We start from the raw sequence: 23,579 nt of genomic DNA on the forward strand, positions 1-23,579 counted from the left end.
GCGGTTCCCTCTCACGGTCGTAGGACGTGGGCAGATTGTTTGGATGCTCCGTCATCCAGCAGAGCCTAGAGGAGCCGGGTTCTTGGAGGAGGTCCGTGCAAGAAGACTCCGAGTTTGAGAATGTCATCTCCACCAAATTATGCTGCTGAGTTGTGGCATAACGAAGTGGAGGAAGAAGAGGAGGAGGACGAGGTCATCGAGCTCGTAAATGTGGAGAGTTCGGTGGAGGTGATCGACCTCGTGTCTGACTCAGAAGAGGAAGTGGATCCGAGTGAGGGGTCCAGCATTCCTGGAATCTTCTGTGTCGGCTTGTGGGCCAGTGGATGTCCCTGTTTTGTTTTGATGGGGGCTGTGTTATGTGGATTTTGTATATGTTTAGTGGCGATGTAGTTTCCGCCTTTGTTGACCCAATATGTATGAACTAATTATGACCTAACCGTTTATATGAATTGTGGTATTCAGGAAATTGTGAATTAGGTTAAGTTATCATTCGATAACGATCAGTTGATTTTCCGCATTTAAGTTACTTAAAGTGATGTCCCGGAAAATGAAGGTTTTAAAAGGAAACAATTTTATACAATCTCTTTATTCAAAAAACAAATTTACCCATTTTTCCGCAATGTTTTTTAGAAGAATTTTTCGGGGCGTTACATATCACACGAACGTTTATCAGTTAGTTCAAAATCACTAACATCACCATCATCATCTAATTGATATGAAACCATCAAGGAAAAATGTTCACGTTCCACATTTAAAAGTTTGAGTTTGAACTCACATCATTATTTTCTCATGCGATGTATGTTCTTCTAGGATTTTTGTCCTTCTTTTCCTTGAATATATTCGTCTTTTGTAAAAAAAGAAAGTCAACCTTAACATGTCATCGTTTTCCGTATTCAAAGAAATTTAAGTTTTACACTAATGTTGATTCTTCATTATTTTTAATTGTTGGGAATGTTTGAAATATGTTATTATATGAAATCTCATATTACCTTGTATTGGAATATAGTAGAGTATCAATGTTATATATTAGAACCAAATCCCTTGTGTTATTAGCTTTTCTCTATATTCTTTTACTATTTGATTGCTCGCTTGTTCTCAACAATTGGCAGATGGCTCTTAACCCAAACATCATATAATGGCTAAAGAGGGTGAAGACGTGATGGCTAGACAAGGTGCGTCAAAGATACTGCATAAAGATAACGTAGATGAGTTGAAGGAGAAGAAAACATGGCAGAACTGTGGTGGAGGCGATGTATGTGTTGATCCAGAATCCTAGAAGTTAATGTACTAGATTAGGATCAAGGTGGAGATATGAACTCAGGTGTTGAGTTTAGCCTTGAGATAGGTGTTGACAATATCTCTCTAGATGTTGAGAGAATGATCTCATTTGAGATTAAAAGTGGAATATCCTAATGACATGTATGAGACGTCATAGTGAATGATATTAATTGTTAGCAGATCCACAAAAGTACATGGGTGATGACTGACTTTGATGTAGGGTGCATGGGCATTGACTTTGATGCAAGGTGTAATACGGGCATCGTTAGAGATTCAGGGTGTGACATGAGCATTGGCTTGGATGCAAGGATGTGACACGTGCATTGGTTAGCATTGACACAAGGTGTGTATTGTGGTATACTCCTTATGGTGTTGTATGATAGTTCTTTTGAACTACAATTGTCGGGGTAGACAATGGTGGTAGTGGTTGATGCTTTCCAAGGAAGCTTCAAGGTTCAGTTTGACTGAGTATTGAAGATGAATTTTTTTGGTGAACTTTTGTGTACAGGTTCCATATATCAAAAGACTTCCTAGCAATAGGTGGCAGACGACATGTTCTATTTTATGGCGGTATAAGAAGCTGCACTACAAGTTTAGAGAGCTAGGCTCTTGGTAACATCATCAAGGATACTTAGAAGTTGTTAAAGAAAATTAGGCATTGAGCAAGGTGGAGTCATATATTCGCTAAGGTGGAGATTCTTGTGTAGATTTTCTAAGGAGTGAGATATTCGTCTATTTTAATCAAGGTGAAGACTATTGGGAATGTTTGAAATATGTTATTATATGAAGTCCCACAATGCCTAATATTAGAATAGAGTAGAATATCAATGTTATATATTAGACTCAAGTCCATTGTTGAATATGCATCAGATATAAGCACCAAATAGAAATACCTCATGGGCACTAGGGCCTATGAGTGTGCTAGTATTTGTAATCCTTATTCTCTAATAATATCTTGGTAGCCGCTCAACACTCCCTGGGACATAGGCACAATTGGCCGAACTCCGTTACCAAATTCTCTTGTTTCTTCTCTTCTATTTATTCTATGCACTTTATTTAATTGCTTGTGGCCAATGCTACACAACGATTGCTTCCGTTACACCAACAAGTAGTATCTGAGTCGATGGTTCGACGAATCAACGAATTATTGAATTGACAAGTGGTTGGTAGATCCATGAGGGATCCTTGTTCAAATTTCTTCTTGACGAGAGGTCAAGGCGATATGTTTCATTGATGAAAGGATAAGCCAAGGACGATGCAAGTAGATAGAGAGTTAAGCTCTAGTGTATCCAATATTGAAAGGGGAAATCACACTTGAGGGGCAGATGTTGGGTATTTCAAGTGTGAATGAAGAAGTCCCACATTATGCAAAAATGGATGAGTTAAAGAGCATACAAGTGGATGAACCAATAGACCTAATTCCTTAAGGTTTTGGGTCAAGATGTGGTGTCAAATTCACTTATATGCTTCTTTCACTTAGCTCATGGAAGAATATTATAGCTCATGGATGAAGATCTTCCAACATTAATGAACCTTTTTACTTGGCTAGACTTTATGGCGTTGTTATTTCTTAAGAAACTACTGAATTTCTTTACCCAAAGATGCATATTTTCAATATTTACTTCTTTCATGTATTCATCTTGTGAAGTTTCACAAGAGTCAACCTTTGCTTTCAAATAAATGATTTTAGGCTTCTTTTCAAGTTCTTTATGCTTCTTGAATTGGTTAAGTTCCAATTCATGTTCCTATAATTTTCTAAAAAGTGAAGCCAAAGACATTTTTAACATACTTTTCTTTTAAAATATTTCTCTCACTTTTGGTTTCCATACTCTCATTTGTGATATGAGAAATTTTAGATTTAAATCACTATTAGAGAACACTTTATCAATGGCAATTAAGTGATTTTTTAAGTGAGTAAACCTATTCTGTAAGTGTAGAATTTTCTCTCTGTTTCATTCTAAACATTTCATACTCTTCGAAATGGGTATTTAGTCTAGACCTTTTTACTTTTTTAGTTTCCTCATGAGTTTTTTCTATAGTGTCCACAACTATATAGTGGATTTGTAATTAGATGTTGCAATGATATAATTTTGTAGAGTGTCCGCATTGAAATTATTTTGTACTATCTTCTTCTTATTATCATTTTATACGCTTTTAGGCTTAGGTTGTTTAACCCCATCAACAATCACATTGGGGATAAAATGACCTTCTTCGATAGTGTTTTAAGTGTCTAATTATTGAGACTCTATGAAGATTTTTATCTTAATTTTGCAGAAATCATAACATTCTCCACTTACTCTTGGATGTAAGTTAATGTTAGAACCTTCACCTAAAAAGAGTTAGTGGAGGCCATCTATGTGATTTTTACTTGAATCTAGGAAAAAATTACCCAACCATGCTCTGATGTCAATTCTAAACACTAGACAACAACCTGAGAGGGGTGAATATAAACTTGTAGAACAATAATTTCAAAAAATTAAAAGAGATAATGATAAATATATTCGCACCAAGATGTATATTGGTTCACATTATCCATCTAAAAGTTATGTCAAGTCCTCTTTTCTGATTCAAAGGATTTTCACTATGTAATTGCAGTTCTGACAAGCCTCACACCAATAATCTATTATAGAAGACTCAATCCCACAAGAAAGTAAAAAAAATTCTTTTTACATAATCATTCACCAAAACTTATGATGATTTTTTGATTTGATAAGGTAGAAGAAGACTTTCTGAATAACTAATGATTAGTAAATTCAATCTTTTTTAGTACATTGGAAAATAATACTAAACGTAATATGATAATGTTGGAATCCATTTTAAGAAACTTTAAAGTTAATATCAAACTAGGGCTCTTGTTTTCAAATAATATGAAAATGTAGAATTTCTCTTAAGCTTTTTTTGAGAAACTTATCATGGATTTGCAAGTGAAAGTTTTTGTAAATTTGTTGTGTAGTTTTGAGAAATTAATGAGTGTATATATAAATTTTAGAGAGGTCCAAAGATCCACTCCAAGAGGTATGAAGCTTGACATCATACTAGTACGTTTGGGTACGTACTGGTTTAGTTTCAATTTTGAAAACACATTCCCTACAGTGTATAATCGATTACTCAAATGTAGTAATCGCTTATTGGATCTTAATTTCCACTAAGTAATTGAATACTCACTTTAATAATCAGTTACCAAACCCTTATGTTCAGTCAAGGAACATGTTACTTAGTACCTGATAACCTATTATTCTATTTCAAATAACCTCTTATTCTATTTCTGATAATTCGTCACTTGGTTTTCTAAAAACTCCTTTTCAGAACCATTGTTAATATTTTTTTTACCTCTTTTAAACTTTTAATTTTTTATGGCGACCCTTATGTAATATCAAGGGTAAAATGAATTATCGAGAAAATATTTTAATCTAGAAAGCAATAAAACTTATCTATTTAACTTGAACTTTGCAACCATAAGGCGTTCAACCTTTTTCTACTTTATTGATGTTGGTGTCCTCAACGTAGATAAAGATGTAAGATGATTTCAATCTACTTGGCTCAATGTTTCCTTCATAGTTAAAGTATTGGGTATCGAATGATCTTTCTTCTATCGAGTCATTCATCTTATTTTATAGTGATATCATTTTCAACAATAAAGATTATCAAAACAAGATTGTAATAAGATTGAAGATGAATTTATTGTAGATAATATGACGATTTCTAGTATAAAGGAAATACATGAAACTTATACAAATGACGGATGATTTTAAGTCTTTCAAAAAGAACGAAGAGCAACACATTCCGATGATTATAATTAAATACAATTGCATCCCGTAAAGTTTAGATCAAAATCCACCAAAATTTACACATTAATTTTTAATGAATATACAAAAGTATACAGGAGTTGGAGTAGAGACGGGAAAATCCATAAAACATTATCTAATTATCGGTTGGATGATACACTTTGTTGGCACAATGGAGACAATTATTGCACAACGGATGCGATTGTTGTACAACGTTAGCCATCGGCAACCAAATAATTAGTAACAAAATAAATATACGAGAAGAAGATAAGAGAATTTATTAACGAGGTTTGACCAATTATGTATATATTCATGGGAGTGTTGAGCGACTACCAATATATTATTAATGATTAGGATTACAAGTTATAGAACACTCAATTAAGGTTTACAAAATAAGCGTACATATCGTAATACCTAAATCCAATACCATGGGCCCAAGGCTCATAAGGTGTTTCTAATTGGTGCATGTTATAACAAGGAACATGAGCCTAATAAATTGTCATGGCCTCTCCACTCGATTTAAATTCTAGATAATATGGGATTTCTAAGACTGGTGTATTTCAAGTATCCCAAAAAATCTCCATCTTGATTGAAATAGACAAATATATTGCTCCTTAAGACATCTACGCAACAATCTCAATGTCAACGAATATCTCACTACTTAGGAAACACATATAACAATATCCACCTTATTGAATATTCGACTCTACCTTGTTCAATGTCTACCTCTCTTTAACATCTCCTATATGGAATTTCCTCCACATGAGAACTTGCTCCCACTCAACATAAGCATTTTCGAGTACTCTCTTGACGATGTTACCAAGAGTCTAACTCTTCAAACTTGTAGTGTAATTTTCCATACGACCGCCCAATGGAACACGTGTAGCTCTCTATTGCTAGGATAGTTTTCAATATTATGGAACCTCTACACCAAATTCAGCAATAACCATCCCCACCCACTATTGTCTAATTCAACAATCATAGTTCAAATTAACTTTCATACTTAACAATAAGTATTGGGTTACAAGGGCTCTACCACACACCAAGAGGGGTGAATTGGTGTTTAGCTACTTCATTGAATAGAGCAATGAGGTTTTTGAAACTTCAAATAGTGGATTATCATACAATTAATGATCAATTAAGCAATGCTAATTGATGGTTAATCGATTACCAATCAATTATAACAAAATCTAGAAAACACAATTAACTTTAAGAATGACTTGTCTTCTTCAAGAATTATCTAATCAATTATAATACTAGGGTCTATACTAATCATACATGAATTAATTAAATCTGAAGTATAAATGGTGAAATTAAAGAGTCTAGGGAAATAAGATTTGATACCAGGAATTTTATACTACTTCACATCAAGAATAACGCTACGGCCAGTCCCTCGAGTGATTTGAGGATTTTCATTAATGGAGATATTTTTTCATACAAATAGATTAGCAAAGACTCCATTGCTTTTCTGCACGAGCTTGGCCCTACTTAATCCCCCACAAACTCTTAGCTCTTATATACCCTACAACGATCTCAAAATCCTAGATAAAGGATCTATCAGCCCTAATCTATCTCATTTCTTTCATTTATAAAACAACAATGAGTTTTGTCATTTGATGAACACCTTCTTATGCAGATAGCAATGACAACCTAAATTCAAAAAGACTTCATTCTCATCTCTAATAAAACTGGCAAACTAAGATCAATAGAACATGATGGTTAGAGAAGATGAGAAGAAGATTTGAAAACGAATGTGATGAGCTTTATTTTTCTTCAAGATTCTCACAAGTTCTTTCTTGATTTGAGAAGTTAGAACTGTATTGAATATCTAATCAATGAGGAAATGAATCTTGAAAGATCAAATAAGGCTTTTATTTTTATGTTTTATATCACTAGATAATCGAGTAAGGCTTAGTCATAATTAACTATTAGTTTGATAAAACTTATTATTCAATTACTCTGATTGGTTAATCGAATAAGTGCAGTTCAACACAGTTTTTGAAAAAATGTGAATTTTGTAACATGTAGCTTAATCGATTAATTGAGGTAAAACTCAAAAATCTAGTTCAATCATCATCTCTATCACCATATACAATAATCATAATTAAATCAATGATATGAGATGCAGAAAACCTACAGAACTGTATCAATCATCACATTTTAGACTTATGAAATGTAAATGTGAAATTTAAATTAAGATGCAAAAGTAAGAGTAGTCATGGTTTCCTCTTGTGTCATGTATGTCACAATGTGTTGTCTTTCAAATTCTTGTCTTCGTCAAAACCAAGATACGCATTTAAGTCTTCAATAAGATGTATAACTATGTCACATGTCATGTCAATGTCAACCAATGCTCATGCCATACCCGACATCTCTTCTGATTTAGATGTTAATATCATGTATTCAAGTCAATGCTCATATTATACCCTTCGTCTCTACCAATGCTCATGTTACACTTGCATGCAAGCCAATGCTTGTGTCACATCTTGCTTCAAAGTTTTCTAGCGCCTATGTGCTTTTGTGGATTCACTAACAATTAATAACCTTCTCCATGATGGAACAAACATGCCATCATAATACAATACTTCTCATCTAATATGAGATTACTCTCTCCAACAACTATCAAGAAATTTCTAGCACTTGTCTTAGAGCCTGATGCTCCACTTGAGTCATTATCTTCTATTAAAATGGTAGGAGTCATGCTTGAAATTTTCCTGATGAAACAAGAAAGATGAAAAAGAGAAAATTATTCATTGAATATTGAATAGCTAGATAATACAAAATTACATTGAATCATTTATATAAAGGATAGAAAAACTAACTATCCTAACTAAACTAACTAACCAACTAACAAAAGCTCAACTATTTTAAAATTCCCCCGCAAGCTGGAATGTATTAAGCATTTCAAGCTTGAAATAATTGTGATGAACACAATGATATACTCTAATACCTCCTCTTGCTGGTGAGTGAATCTTCATCTCTCAATCTTGAAATCTGAATGCGAAGCAACAAAGACGCTTAACAACCATAGGCAGAAGCAACTTCATCCAAAGCTTAACCATCTATCTTGACAAAAGCTTAACCAACCAAACCAACCATAATGGATGAAGAGAAAATAAAATAGACCTTAATCTTGATCCAAATATGTTGTTTCAAAGAAGAAAAATTACACACTTTAACAATGTTGTGTGTTTAATGAGAGAGATGGGTAAAGAAAATAGAATAGTAAAGGAAAAAAGAAAGATAATTGAGGGTAAATGATAAAGAATATGAAAATGTTGAGATTCAGATTTTAGAAGCTCCTTGATGAAGATAATGCTATTCTTAGTGACGTTTTTTGAAAGGTTGAAAAGAGAACTCCAACTTTAGAAGCAGCAAACGTGCATGCCATTTTAGAAAGTGAACCTTTGATAGATGAGGTTTTGCAAGAATTTGAAGTGGCAACACATTGTGAGGAAGATGTGGGTGAATGGCTAGGCATGTCTCAACCTATCACTACAAAGTCTTGAACACAAATATGGATCCACAATTTATCATTAGAATTCCAAAAGTAAGAGTCTTACACCTAAGGCAATAATGCACCCTAACTCTTTTGTTGTTGAAGAAGCCCAGGCTTGTGATCGTGTGACTAAGACCCTCTTGGATTTCTCAGTCACCACAGAAGACAATGATGCATTAAAATGATGTTGATGAAAAAGATGATGTTGAAGATGGTAAGTTGTTTATCAATCTTGCATACTTCTTGCAAAATGTATTGAAGCCATAAGCATCTTCTTTGGAATTGATGCAAATACCACATCTTCTTTCAAAGAACACAACTTCAAGAAGCATGAGTTTTCTAGTATATCTCGTGCTGGAAAAAGAAGAAAAGCAGAAGCTATCAAAATGAATAATAACGCTCTGATACCATGTTAAAATGGTAGGAGCCATGCTTGAAATCTTCTTGATGAAACAAGAAAGATGAAAAAGAGAATATTATTCATTGAATATTGAATAGATGGATAATACAAAATTACATTGAATCCTTTATATAAAGGATAGAAAAACTAACTATCCTAACTAAACTAACTAACCAACTAACAAAAACTCAACTATTTTAACATCTTCACATGGGTTCGAATCCAATACATGGATTTATGAGGTTCTAGATCCCACACGGTTGTGGTCCAACCATGTTTTATTCTTTTTTAACTCATCTAGTTTATTCTCTTGTAGTGTTTTTGACATACTAGATTCATTGAAGTTCTCCATCATATGTATGATACATGGTTTAAGAGTCATCTTAAAATTGACTCTGATACCTATTGTTGTGCAATGGAAGCGATCACTATGCAATGTTAGCAACAAAAAATAACCAAATAACAAGCATAAAGTAAATAGAAAAGAAAAAAAAATTATTAACAATATTTAATCAATTGTGGTTACATCATCGAGAGCGTTGAACGAATACTAACATATTATTAGATATTATAAACTCAATTAGGATTGACAAAATAAATATTAATATCCTAGTACTTAATCCCAATACCATGAGCTGAAAGCCTATAATATATTTTTGATTAATGCAAGTTATAACAAAAAAACTTGAGACCGATAGATAATCTTCATTACTCTACTTCATTTTAATACTAGACTTCTTATAATAAAATATTTTAACAGTCCCTAACAAATTTCATAATAGTAATATTTGACAATAGAGAAGGGGCAGAGAAGTGCAAAAATTTAAAACAAGGCTTACCCGCAAATCGATGGCCTCTATGCCACATGGGATCCTCATTTTGAGGGACAGTATTCAAACTGCACCACCTGATATGGAATAAATTCCGCTAAGCATCCTTTATTTTATTTAGTACTGATCTTTTTTTGGGTACTCCTATCCAATTATTTATTGAGTAGTTACAGAAATAAAAATTAAATTAATAGCAAATAAATCCTTATAATAACCATTTGTAAATATTAACTAAATCCTTATAATAATCATTTGTAAATATCCAATTATTTATTGAGTTCTCACATGCTTTTTATCACCTACAAAAATACTTCAACTTATGTATGTTAGCATTTGACAGTTTAAATTGTTCTGAAAATTTCAATGTCCTATATAATTTTCAGTCACATGATTGTTATAGTTTGTAGTTTGAAGGATGTAATTTAAAGTTTGTTGTTTATATACTGCTGTATGTGAAATGCATATTTTAGTTGAATTTATATACGAATTATGATAATTTTGATTGTGCATGTTTAAAGAATTGAGAAAAAATATATGTTTGTCATTTTGCTCTTTTCTGATCCGAACTCGTCTCTATCTTAACCAATCTTATTTTGAACTTGTCTTTCACGCGTCCCATCCCAACTAGGGACGATTTCGAATTCAAAAACGACTCGATCAATAATTAGGGATAGGTGAGAGATAGGGATGGCAAAATGGGCTTGGCCTGACGGGCCAGCCCGTTCGGATAGGTGTTTTTAGCGGGCCGGACTGAGGGTTTTATCCCAAAAGCCCGTATTCAATCCGTTTTGGAAGCCCGTTTTTTAGACGGGCAATGGAGGGCCGGGCCGGGCTGGCACGGTAGGCCAACATTAAGAATAAAGTTCATTTGTATATCATGTTTCTCATTGCAATTAAAATTAGACTTTTACAATTTTAACTTATGTTTGGATGCTTAAGCATATAATTCTTCTTTCTCTTTGTAAAATGAACATTTAATATCTCATTATGTAGTTATCTATTATTTTCACTCTTATCCAATTATTGTACTTGTTATGAGATAAAGGTGAAGTTTCACTGACAATTAGGGGTGTTTGAATCAAATTTAAACATTTAATTAATTGAAATGGAAAATTGGAAACTCAAATAGAACTACTGATTTTGATTCCTTTTGGAAAATTAATTGAATTCAACTGAGTTTCAATTTGTATTTTTAATGTAGTCGAATTCAAATTAAATTGAGTAATATATATATTTTATTGTGATTGATTTATAATATAATAGCTCTGATTCTTATACACTTTTTAAAATTTAGGAGTTATAAGCTCTATTGTGAACTATGAGTCTAAAAGTTTAAGACTATGGTGATTTATTATTTAGAATTTACAAGTTTTGTACTAATGCAATATTTTTTTGGTTTGTCACAGGTATCCTCGCACTAGAGGCAATCCTGTCCGAGCCGGGAACATCCACATGTATGTGGGGCTAACTCTCCTAACAGACATTTTTTCCATCCACAAGACTCGAACCCGGGTTCTTGCTTAAGGAGAATCAAACATGTACCACTTGAACCAACGCCCGTTGGTAATGCAATATGTTATTATGAGATTGTGTCTTTTGTTTGTAATTTTTTGTTTTAAAAGACATTTATGAATTGTTTGAATTATTTATTTTTGTCTAAAAGTTTTAATATGTGTTTTGAAAAAAAACAAAACGGGCCAGTCGGCCTGCCTGCCCTGCCAAATATATGGCGAGCTGGTATTTTGAGCCCTTTTAACAATAAGGGTCAGACCGGGCCAGCCCATATTCTGACGGGACAAAGACAGGCCAGGCCGGATCGGGCTAGCCCATACATGTTTAATCTGTTTCACATACACCCCTATATTATGTTAGTAATTTATAGTAGCTGTAATTTGGAATTTTATCCATTAAAATGACATAAAATAAAGTAATCAAAACGTGTGGACCCTTTGTAAGTTTAGAACATACTTTTGTTAATTATTACTATATCTGTTTAATGAAAAAATTATGCTTTAACTTTTTCATATTTTTTCAATTTTTTAATTTTTGAAACTATTTATATATATATTTTAATACATCAGCATTTATTACTTTTTTCACTCCCTATTTCTTTATAATGTAATTTCTAATCTTTTTTTGGTACATAATGTAATTTCTAATCTGCATTAAATTATGTTATTTACTTATTTTAGTCAACTTATTTTAAATTTTGAAATTATCTAATAATTTCTTATCACCTTAAAAAAATGAAATTCAGCAACTATTATATTCTTAATGAATAATATGGAGGTGGTTTGGATTGAATGAAAATCTGACATTCTTTATCATGCTCTCAAAACTGTTCAACTTCTGCACAAAGAAACTAATCCACAAAAGCAAAAATGAAGGGGACATATTTGATGTCTTACAAGTTATGTGTAAATATGTTATCTGTGATGTTTAGTTAAAAAAATAGTTAATTAATAATTTTTTAACTTAAATATATTTTTTAATCAATCATATACTGATAATACATAGATGATATAATAACTTAACTTATGGGATCAAATGTATGTGCTCCAAAAAAATGAAAGCAGAGTTCTTTCACAAACTCCGAACACTTGACGTTTTGTGACGGCAGAGCATGAATTATCGTCTCATGTTTCGTTGCAAAGTTGGTAACGCTTCCCTTTCTAAGAAATGACTTTTCTTTCTCAATAATAGTATTATTTTATTTTGATGTGTTTTAAAAGTATCAATAAATGTTTAACATATTGTTTTACAAAAAAATATTAAGATTTTTTTAAAATGTGATTCTAATATCCTCAAATCATGAACCAATTTTTTTCCATAAGGGGACATAATCTATATAATGAGTTAAGGATTATTCAACCCTTCCAAAAAATAAATCACATACACAAATTTTATAAGAGTTGATAGCGCTTAGCTTATTAAACAATCATCACTAAGTATTGTGTTTCACATTTTGAAAAACATTGAACTTGGATTTCAAAGATTGATTCACTCAATTTATATTCCATAAACAATATTTTAGAACACTTTTTTTTGGTGGAATTTTAGAACACTCGTTAATACAACCTTTTGAAATAGATTCATTTCTAGTACTGGACTCTCCATGTGAGAGGGGTTATTTTTAAAAAAATATTTAATTTAAAAAAAACAAAAATTTAGATCATTGAAATATTATTTCTGCAATGTGTTACAATCTCAGGTATGCACTGCCCTCTCTAGTAAGGGAGAGGAGCAAGACTCAATCCTTAAATATGTAGTGTGTATATTTTTCTCTCTTTGTCATGTATCACACCTTAAAATATTACTATATGATACTACAGTTTATAATAATAGTTACAGTATTTAGAAATCAAATTTGTAGTGATATAAACTTTTATTGCCAGTGACTATTATATTACTATTACGTATTATCTAATATACTTGATCCTAAATTTTTATTTCAGAAAACTTAAACATCAATTATTTAGAAATCCTTCAGAACACGGAAAGATTATTCACTTTGCTCCCTTGCATCCCATCATGCTATCATTGCGGTAGAATGACAGCACAGTGATGTCATCAAGCTCTTGATTATGGTATTACTATAAGTTGGAGTAGCTCATATATTCAAGAAAAGATAGCAACTTACGTAATTTCAATATGCGTGGATAAAACTTATAGAAGTTCACTAAAAAGAGAGGGATAAAATATATCTTCAGATATAACTTATCAGTTAGTCAAAATATAACAAGGGTTATGTTTTGTGTAATTTTGGAAATATTTTATAAAAAATAATTAAATGACATATGTAATTATTTTAGTAACTGAAAGAGATAATTTCAGTGTTGTAAACATCACTATGATATACTAATTATACCGATCATGCAATCAAATCGTCAAAACCGGTCATACGGCCGTTTTTTAATTGAACTGTACCGGTTATACTGGCTGATTTTTATTTAAAATTAATTTTTTAATAAAAACAAAAAAATTATTGATTTTTTAACATTAATGTTAATATATTATATTTGTATATTTAACTTCACCGATATGCGGTTTAACTAGTGAACCACTGGTTGAACTGTTATACCACTATACCTGTACCCTGAATGATTTGATAACCGGTATGGTATTATTAACATTGCTTTATTCTACTAGAAAGAATATATCAAATGAAAGTTAATCTAATTATTACATGAAGACGAAAATCAAGAAAAGTCGTAAGCGAAATGATTAAGAAAAAATTGAGATTAACTTTTATTAATAAACATGATTTATAATAGAACATTATATCCCTTACGGTATATAACTGACCACACCTAATAATTGAAAAAAAGGCTTAGTTGTTGCTTATAACATCTTTATTCTTATACGAGCTCATACAATATTTTATAATTTATTACAACTCCCCATAAAATAAGAATAATATCTGACTTTTTTCCACTATGACAAATACCATTCTTATTCGTACATGAGTCCTACAATCTACCACATTCAATATATCTACCTTTTTCATCATCTCCCACTGTTCTTAGTTCTCTTCTAATATTCTAATTTATAAGAACATAATTCATAAAATAAAAATATTATAATAAATAATAGAATAAAAATGTTCTTACTTTCATAAGAATGAGTTAAGAAAAACCTATTAGAGATGCTATTTTTAGAATTCATCCAATCCAACATGCCTAATGTGACGGTTATAGTTAATGAATTAATTTCATGGTAGTGGGCCAAATGGGATAGATGGAGCACATCACGTATATATAAAGTGTGTCACTATATATATCACTTGCTGTGATTGATCAGAAAAATACTTAATTATAAAAATTTTAATTTTAATATATTTTTTTAATAAGTAAAACATGAAATGATGAACTTTTTAAGACAAAAATGTGTTCATGTGTATAGATGAGCAGCAATTATTGGTGATACACTACAGTAAAGTGCAGCAATATCAGATTAGAAGTGTCGTGTCCTGACACTGTTTCATAGGCTGAGACGGTAGGTTGGCTGGTTGTCAACAAAAACAATGCAATATAAACATGTTTTTCGTTTGGGGAAACATGGCGAGAAACGTGTGCAAGAAATTAAAGCTATTTTTTTTGCTAATTCAATAGTCAACATTTCAATTTCTAAAAGCTTAATCAACTTACTCTTTTGACACTTTAATCACCAACAATATACTCAAAACAAATTAACAATGTTAAAATTTGTGAGATAATTAATATTACTTCAAAGAATAAGCCTTAAACGAGTGTTTACCACTACAAGAAAACACAGAAGTTGTGACAACTAATTTTGTGACAGAGAAAATTGTCACAAATGAAGTGCCAAAAAGGTCCAAAATAATTAGGGACAAAATATTCCGTTACAAATTCCATCGCAAGTGAATTAATTATAAATTACTCAAGGTATTTGGGATGGAATTTCAATCAGAAATCTCGAAAAAGAGTTTATTTATGACAAAATTTGTGAAAAACCGATCTGTTGTAAGCTCAAACCATTGTAATTTTTCTATTGGATTCGTCATTTACAAATTCAATTTTTAAATTTTCATTTACCCATAAAATCATAAAAGGAGATTGAAAATATGTTTGCATTGTTATTTGCATTTCATATTTCTCAAAACATAACATTTCCAAAAATTTTGAAAATAAAAAAATGTCATTTCAAATATTTTAAATAATAAGACAATGATATTTATTGAAAATTTTAAGACATTTGTCATTTTCATGTTATTTTTAATGTTTTGATGTTTTGAAAACTCAATACACATTTATATTTTACTTTCCAACTATACCCTTATTTATCACCCATCTTTTAACCACATGTTTCTTCATTTCTTTTTTAATATATTTTTCAATGTGCATTAAATATGACAATTTTAGTCAAATTATATCGAATTTTTATATCATTTAATAATTTTTTAAACTACATGATAACTTTAAACATCAAAATATGTGGAATGAGGGGTGTATATTTTTTAATTACTCTCTACTAATCATCAAAATATCAAAATCAATCGATGAATGACTCCCTCAATCAGACCGTCACACATCTGCATAATATAATTTAATTCTTTATCTATCACGTAACAACTTTTCTCTATCGCATTTATGCTATTGTTGAAATATAGTTCGATGATGAGTATAATAATAATGATTTTGGGATCAAAATTGATGCCCTTGAAATTACTACAACCTAAATTAAATATTTTAGTGTTTGTATGTTACTAATTTATTTAACTTTTTTAGAGAGCATTTGCAACTACATGATGCTCATTATGACTTTTCACACCTCTGTGTGATATATAATGAGCAAGTCCAACAGTTAAAGGTGTTTTATGTATTGTTGACATAAAATTCGTTGGAAAAAAAAATGCAAATATCAAATATGTAGACATCATATGAAATCACTAAATTGACTACTTTACATATTAAAATTTAAAATAGAATTAATTGTAAGGGTAATTGTCTTGATTTGTGAAGTTTCTAGTGAATGATTTTGAAAATGAAAATGATAAAAACAAATATGTTTTGAGGAAATGAAAACATAGAAATGATTTTTTTTTTAAAATAAAAATTGGAAATAAAAATAGAAAACATTTCTTGAAAGCAAATACAACCTTTAGTTTTTCAATTTTCAATGGAAAATCAGTTGCAACTGGCCGAAAAATAATGTTTTTGAATTTTTACTTTCACATGGAAAATTCCATGGCAAATTTTCCATTTTTCTTTCTTTTTCTCATGTATCCCATTATTCTTATTTTTTTACAATAATTTACTCTCACTTTTATCCTTTACTCACATTCTCTCATCCTACTTTCTTATAATGTCACCCGACACAAATGTGTGTCAAGGGGCACCCATGATATAAATAGCAAGACTTGGACCTAATCCAAAAAAGTGAAGGATTAAGGTTTAATGGATTTCTTGTAGTGTTACTATTAAGCCCTTCTTTGGTTCTTAGGTTTTTCTTTGTCTCCTTTTGTTTCTAAGGAGTTGTCATTTACCTTGTTGTATATATATATTGTATCTTAATTCATTTTTAATAAAATTTTCACCTTAAAAAAAAGGCTTATTGGATTTATAATAATATATTTGGAATCATTAAAATGAAGAGTAAATATGTAATGTTTGGGTTTAACCCCTAGGGAGCTATTAAATAAAGTAATTTGGCGACTGAACTCACTACCATGGACCCCACCAAAGACCAATTGTGTCGGCTTCTTGAATTTTTAGGTTGTGACACACGGTCATATGTTGGTACCACTACAAGAAAATATCTACTTAACCATGGTCCTTTTGCCACATTAAATGAGTCGTGTCAAAATTTATACCAATACCAACCCATTAATTAGCACACTCCCTCCAATTTCTTTTTCCCTCTCCCTCCATTTTCTTTTCCCCTCTCTCCTCTGTCCCGCACACTCATTATTCCGTTAAAATCCTTTTCATCTCTTCCTCTGTCCAAATTCAATCTTCAATCCCTCTTAATTCATTCTTCAATTCTTGAAGTCATTCTAACGAATTCAATATTCAATTCACTCTTCAATTCGTCAATTTACTCTTCAATTCATCAATTCATCTTATTTCCCCTTAAACTCCATTTTCTTCTTCTTGTTTTCCCTCTTTCTTTTTCTAAGCTACCAAAACCCTTTCTTCTTCATTTTAAGAATTCACTCTTCAATTCATCAATCTAGTTTCCTCCAAATTCTTTCATCAAGTTCCTACAATCAACAATTCAAGTTGAGCTTCAAGCAACTAGTTCCTACATAGCTTCACTTTTTAATCACTCAAATTCCTTAATTTGTATGGATACTTGTATTATGAAGTTGTTTCGTTATCTAATTTTTAGGGTTTAACTTCTTTTCATTCATCTAGTTTTATTATTATTTATGTTATCTAGTTGAATCTCTCAGGTCAAGTACTCCAGTGAATCAGACAATCCCACCAAGTGTGAGTCCCTTTTCGATTTTATTATTATTTTCTTTTAATTTTCAGATCTTGTAGTATTATAGATTTCCATCTATAATATTTTTAAATTGTTATTTTATCATTTTATTCACTCAAATGTATTGTCTGTTTGAATAATTTTTTTGCCTTTGCAAGATAGTGATGCTTTCTGTAACATCACTTATTATCTCTTTCACAACGTATTAACAATGTAACAACCATTTGGAAAGATTGTTATACGAGGAGTATATGAACTGACAATATATAACCAGTGTCATTTGAGTTAATTGAAGGGCAATGTTTCTAATAATCTAAGTTTATTAGAAAGGAGTATATGTATATAAGCATTACATATATTGTAATTAATTTGAAGCACTATCAATGTCTTCAAGGTAATCAATATATACTCCTTTGAGGATGATTTTGTCCAGTGCATATGCCTTTTGCTTCAATTTTACCTCTGTTCACCTTTTAGCATATGTTATTACTTATTAGCATTTAGGATGGTTGATACTTCGAAGCACACCATGTGTTTGATAAAATATTCAAATGAGTGCAATTATGGTTTTTGGTGGAATGTGATTTGAAATTGAATAAAAATATTTTATATATACTTTTATTGAAGTAGCTAGTTATGTCAATTGAACTCATAGTTCAATTGTTTGAGCATATTGCAGCTTTGTCATATCAAGGTTCTATATCATTTTAAGTGTATGAAAATGAAAATAGCTTATGATGAAGGTATATGGTAATTAAGTTTATTGGTTTTAGTTTCCATGTATTTTGTTGCAACTGTTTGATCTATTCATAGATTAATTTGGAGCTTGGGAACATGTGAAGGAGGAGGTAGGATAGTTTCTCAATGGATCTGCAGTATTTCCTTCTTCGTGATCGAGTCTTGAAGCTTTACAAAGGCTCAAAATAAAAAATGTTGATTGCACAAAACCCATACTCTCATATATATGTATGTGTCAGTATCAGAGTGTATGTATGAAGAAAACAACACAAATTTTTAACTTTCATCAAACAAAATCATTCACTATGATGATGTGAATAAGTTTGTGTGTTTGTGTATACTATAATTGGTGTAAAACTAGTATGCAAAAGCTCATGTGCAAGTAGCAATGTTGATAGTATGGTCAGAAATGTGATTTGTCAGGATGAGGTTGCAATGGAAAGGGGGACAAGGAAATTAAACATCTTTACAAGTTTAATCAATTATTGATATTGTTATTGAGACTCTTCCAGTCACTCTCTATTTGTTATTGAGACCTCTGATATTAATAATAAATATTATTGATTTTGAATCTCAAGAATTCTGTATTTTGAAATTCCAATAGTTCTTGATTGTTGGAACTGATATAGGTTGTCCTGCAGATTGGTATACTTAAAAATTTATGTGAAGTCATGTTGAAGGAATTAAAGCAATGGATGAAGCCAGAAAAGGTATTTTGTATCTTAATTTGAATTGTTGTTTAGTTATGTGCATTTTAGAAAGAAAAAAAGCTAAATTATATGGAATTTGTTATAGTTTTTCATTTTTTTGTTTTTGTTGTTGTTGTTGATTGCAATGTTTTGTAGTCTTTGATGAAATTTCACCTTCTAGAACAACATGATGATTTTCATTATTATGGAAATAGTAGTCATGATGAGAGTAGAGCTAGCCAAGGTAGGCACTACTCTTTTTTTGTGATTGTTGTTTGTGCTTCTTTTAGCTTGAGAGGAGCATTCGGTTCATCAATATCTGCAAGTATTGTAGTTGTAATTATTGTTAAAGGAGCATTAGTGCTTCGTAATCCAAAAGAAGTAGTTTTCCTCAGCTTATTCAGCTCTTCTCTCAAAATAAATGATACCAAGATATCTGCATTAAATTGTTTTCAACTAATATGACTGAATTTGCAAAACACTATGGTTTAATTTGTCATGCATGCTTGCATTGAGGTAATACTTAAGTTGTTTTTAAGTTAATCATTTAGTATCTCTAATGATTTAGTAATTGAATTTAACATCAAAAACAGATTCACACAGTTATGATGGATAAGAGTTGGATTGAGAAACCAATTAGATCAAAGGAGTTCTTGGATGGGGTGGTGCAATTTTTGGATTTCGCCTTTTCAAATGTACCTATAAATGATCAAATTCCATGTCCTTGTATTACATGTGGATTTCTTAAAATGGGTAATAGAATTGAAGTGTTTAGTCATCTACTTCAAAAAGGGTTTCCCAGAAAGTACACATTTTGGTACATGCATGGGGAAAAGCATGTGCAAGATAATGTTGAAACTATAGCCCAACCACAAGAAGAGTGGGTTAGACAATATCCAATGCAGGATATGTTAGATGATGTTTTTGGCATCTTTGATGATAGTGGAATTCAAGATTCCGGCCACTCAAATATACCAAATGATGACCAACCTAGGGGTGATGCAAGTAAAGTCCAACAAGAAAAAATAAAAGAGCAATTAGGTGATGGAAATGAAGAATTGTACCCTGGTTGTAAAAAATATAGTAAAATATCATTCATTGTTCTATTGTATCATATAAAAGTCTTATGTAGTGCAACTGACAAAACATTTTCTATGATCATTGATCTTTTAAATGATGCTTTTCCCCATGCTAAACTCCCAGCATCTTTATACGAGGCAAAAAAGTTGATTAAGAAGTTAGGTTTAAGCTATGAAAAGATTCATGCATGTCCGAACAATTGCATGTTATATTGGGGTTCATTGGAAGACAAGAAGAGAGATAATTGTAAGATTTGCAATGCATCTAGGTGGAAATCTAATGGAAATATTAGTGGTGCAAATGATATAGTGGTTGGCCAAAATAAAAAATATATACCAGCAAAGGTCTTACGGTACTTCCCACTTATACCAAGATTGCAAAGACTATACATGTGTTCTAAAACTGCAGAGCTTTTGAAATGGCATGGAAGGAGTTTGACAAAATGTATCCGGACTTTGCTTTAGATTCTCGTAATATACGGCTTGCATTAGCTACAGATGGTTTCAATCCATTTGGAACTTTAAGTTCTAATAATAGCATTTGGCCTGTGATGTTGTATGCTTACAATTATCCTCCATGGTACTGTATGAAGCAAACTTCTCTCATAATGTCGATGATAATTCCTGGTCCTAAGATGCCTGGCAATAGTATTGATGTTTACTTGCAGCCCCTAGTTTCAGAGTTACAAAAATTGTGGAAAGGAGTGGAAGCTTATGATTCCTCTACAAAAGAATCATTTCAAATGCGTGCATCATTGTTTTGTACTATTAGTGACTTCCCAGGTCTAGACAACTTATCTGGATGGAACACTCATACATCACTTGCTTGTCCATCATGTAATTTTGATACAGAGTCTAAATGGCTAAAGTTTGGCGGAAAATATTGCTTCATGGGACATCGTCGATATTTACCACTAGATCATAATTGAAACTCTTCAGGAGAAATTGAAACTCGAAAAATGCAAGCAATTCAGGTTTGGCATTTGGAAAAAACTAAAAAAGTTATTGTGGAACTCAATGGTTATGGACAAGGCAATGACAATGGCTCAAACTTACTTGTGAGGTTTCTTGGTAAACTAGCTCAAAACTCAACAATTTGTCCTATTTATGTTAAAAGATGGGATTGGATGTCAAAGGATAATAGATACCAACAATGGAAATATATTGAGGTAATTATTTAAAAAATTTGCAATTTTAATAATTTTTTCCTATTGTCATTGAAAATTGACTAGCGTATTTAATAATGTGTGAAGGAAAATTTTGAGTTTGATTATGTTGCTGGAGTCAAATGGGCTATGAGTACTCTAGGTGAAAGATGGAGGGCCTATAAATATAGGTTAAGGTGTAAGTATTTCTATCCTAATAAAAGTAAGGAAGACATACTTGCTAATCCTCCTCCAGGTTTAGATTGTGCTGATTGGACTGCATTTGTGCATCATTATAAGGAGGATAAGATGAAGGTAAACATTATGTTGTGAAGTATTTAATTTCTCCAAGACTTGTATTTTTTTAATATAATGACTACAATGTTTGGCAATTGTAGAAACAAAGTTTGGCGAACACTAGAAGTCGCAAAAATCTTAAAGTTTCCCATGCTGGTGGTAGTATGAGCAATGCAAGGAGAGGTCGTCAAATGGTAAGTTGTCCTAGGTAATTGTATTATTGTAAAGAATGAAGTTTTGTGAATGTAAAAACTTATGTTTCATTGGTTGTGTTAGGAGCTAAAATTGCAAAGACCTGTATGTCGTGGTGAGGTTGTTTTGTCAACTTTATTGAAGAAGGATGGAAGCTATGTAAGCGAAGAAGGAAAAACTCTAGCTGTAAGTAATTTAAAGTCTTTTCATACATGATGTGTTACATATGTCCTAAAAAGTGTATCATTTTTAGAACCATTTCCTAAGTTGTGAAATGGATAATGGTATGCAGTTAGTTAGGTAGGCAAACGCATAATATCATTTTGTCCTTTCTGATTCTATTGATGCAATTTTCCATTATAGGTTACTGCCATGCAATTTGCATTTTGCCACTATATAAATTATTAATTTCTTGTTATTTAATAGGATAAAATATCAGAGCATTTACCTCAAGATCAAGAAAATGTCACTACTTCAGGTGTTTCATCAAAGGTATTTGCTCATCCTAATGATGCAATTGGAAAAGCATATGGAGCTGAACATTCAGGTCGAGTGCATGGTTTGGGCACTGGTATTTGTCCCTCCAGTGTTTTTGGAACGTCTAGACATTTTACTGGTTTTTTGAATTCTAGTGGCTCTAGTCAACATGTTGAAGACTTGAAGAAATATGTACAAACTTTAGAAGTAAAACTATCAGGGTATGAAGAGACCAAGGAGCAACTTGCACATACTCAGAATCGTTTGGCTACTCTTGAGAAGTTTCTAGTCGAAAAATTTGGTAGTGAGTTAACCACTTTCGCTCGTGATGTTCCACCATCTTAGATATGGTTTCTTAAAATTCATGAACTTATATGATCATAACATTTTGCATTTTGTGTTTATCAGCATTTTTGAATGTTAAACATTTGGTAATTGTATAAGATTCAATTTTATTATTATTAGCTAGCAAATATTTAATTTTATTATAAATTTACCATTATATTATTGAAAATAAAGATTGTGAGACAATGATACATTGGGATCATGAGAGGAGTATGTACGAAAGTAACTTTAAATAAATTTAATTAGCCACGGATGTATTGTGGAAAAATAAGCAACTTAGCCACGGTTGTGGTGTGGCAAAATCAGAAACTTAGCCACGGTTCGACTGTAGCTGAATTAAACAGACTGTGGCTAAATAGATGTTACCACATTTCACAGAAGTGTAGCGAAATAACATAATGACCGTGGCTAATTTTTAGCAACACCATTCCTTGCCACAACGATATTAAGTGTGGCCACTCAATCTAGCTACGGTTTTTCCCCACTTTAGCCACGGTTTCAACCGTGGCTAACAGGAAGTTTTATTGTAGTGTACACGAGCATGTTTTATAGTAGCCCATATGTTGTATTTTCTTATAATTTTCAATATTTTTCATATTTTTCCTTTTAAATAAATGATTTTGGTGGCTCAAGACCATGAACCATTCGAAAATTATGGTTGATTGCTTAGTTTTACGAACAATCATTTCATTATCCTTGAAAGCTTAGTGATAAAATGGGAATTAACTTTTGCATTGTAACTTGGAATGTCATTATAAGACTATTGAAGTTGTCATTGGCAAACAAAGCAAGAGAGAGGTTGAATTATGTTTGTTATGTTTATAAAATTATTATTTATTAAAAAATTTCCCACAAGTAATTAATAAGTGATGGTAGAT

General features: G+C 31.5%; 2 protein-coding genes across 2 annotated transcripts; both read left to right on the forward strand.

Moving 5' to 3' along the window:
- Nucleotides 1-1,159: 1,159 nt before the first annotated feature.
- LOC109341065 lies at nucleotides 1,160-21,174 on the forward strand. Its single transcript, XM_019578865.1, has 5 exons — nucleotides 1,160-1,252; nucleotides 19,107-19,187; nucleotides 19,323-19,547; nucleotides 19,760-20,598; nucleotides 20,655-21,174. Exons 1-5 carry the CDS (start codon nucleotides 1,160-1,162, stop codon nucleotides 21,172-21,174), a joined length of 1,758 nt encoding a protein of 585 aa, XP_019434410.1.
- Nucleotides 21,175-21,183: 9 nt separating this feature from the next.
- Nucleotides 21,184-22,781, forward strand: LOC109341070. The gene is made up of 5 exons (XM_019578870.1): nucleotides 21,184-21,414; nucleotides 21,499-21,705; nucleotides 21,789-21,881; nucleotides 21,964-22,065; nucleotides 22,306-22,781. Exons 1-5 carry the CDS (start codon nucleotides 21,205-21,207, stop codon nucleotides 22,699-22,701), a joined length of 1,008 nt encoding a protein of 335 aa, XP_019434415.1. The 5' UTR covers nucleotides 21,184-21,204; the 3' UTR covers nucleotides 22,702-22,781.
- Nucleotides 22,782-23,579: the final 798 nt, after the last annotated feature.

The sequence above is a fragment of the Lupinus angustifolius genome, unplaced genomic scaffold, assembly GCF_001865875.1.
Source record: "Lupinus angustifolius cultivar Tanjil unplaced genomic scaffold, LupAngTanjil_v1.0 Scaffold_356, whole genome shotgun sequence".
Lineage (NCBI taxonomy): Eukaryota > Viridiplantae > Streptophyta > Magnoliopsida > Fabales > Fabaceae > Lupinus > Lupinus angustifolius.

What these genes read in the sequence shown, in the direction of transcription:
- LOC109341065 (XM_019578865.1), top strand. Translation starts at nt 1,160, where the DNA reads ATGGCTAGACAAGGTGCGTCAAAGATACTGCATAAAGATAACGTAGAT. An exon ending in AGAACTGTGGTGGAGGCGAT is followed by an intron (nt 1,253 to 19,106) that starts GTATGTGTTGAT and finishes GAACTGATATAG; the next exon opens with GTTGTCCTGCAGATTGGTAT. An exon ending in ATACCAGCAAAGGTCTTACG is followed by an intron (nt 20,599 to 20,654) that starts GTACTTCCCACT and finishes CTAAAACTGCAG; the next exon opens with AGCTTTTGAAATGGCATGGA.
- LOC109341070 (XM_019578870.1), top strand. Translation starts at nt 21,205, where the DNA reads ATGCAAGCAATTCAGGTTTGGCATTTGGAAAAAACTAAAAAAGTTATT. An exon ending in CAAGGAGAGGTCGTCAAATG is followed by an intron (nt 21,882 to 21,963) that starts GTAAGTTGTCCT and finishes TGGTTGTGTTAG; the next exon opens with GAGCTAAAATTGCAAAGACC. An exon ending in AAGAAGGAAAAACTCTAGCT is followed by an intron (nt 22,066 to 22,305) that starts GTAAGTAATTTA and finishes GTTATTTAATAG; the next exon opens with GATAAAATATCAGAGCATTT.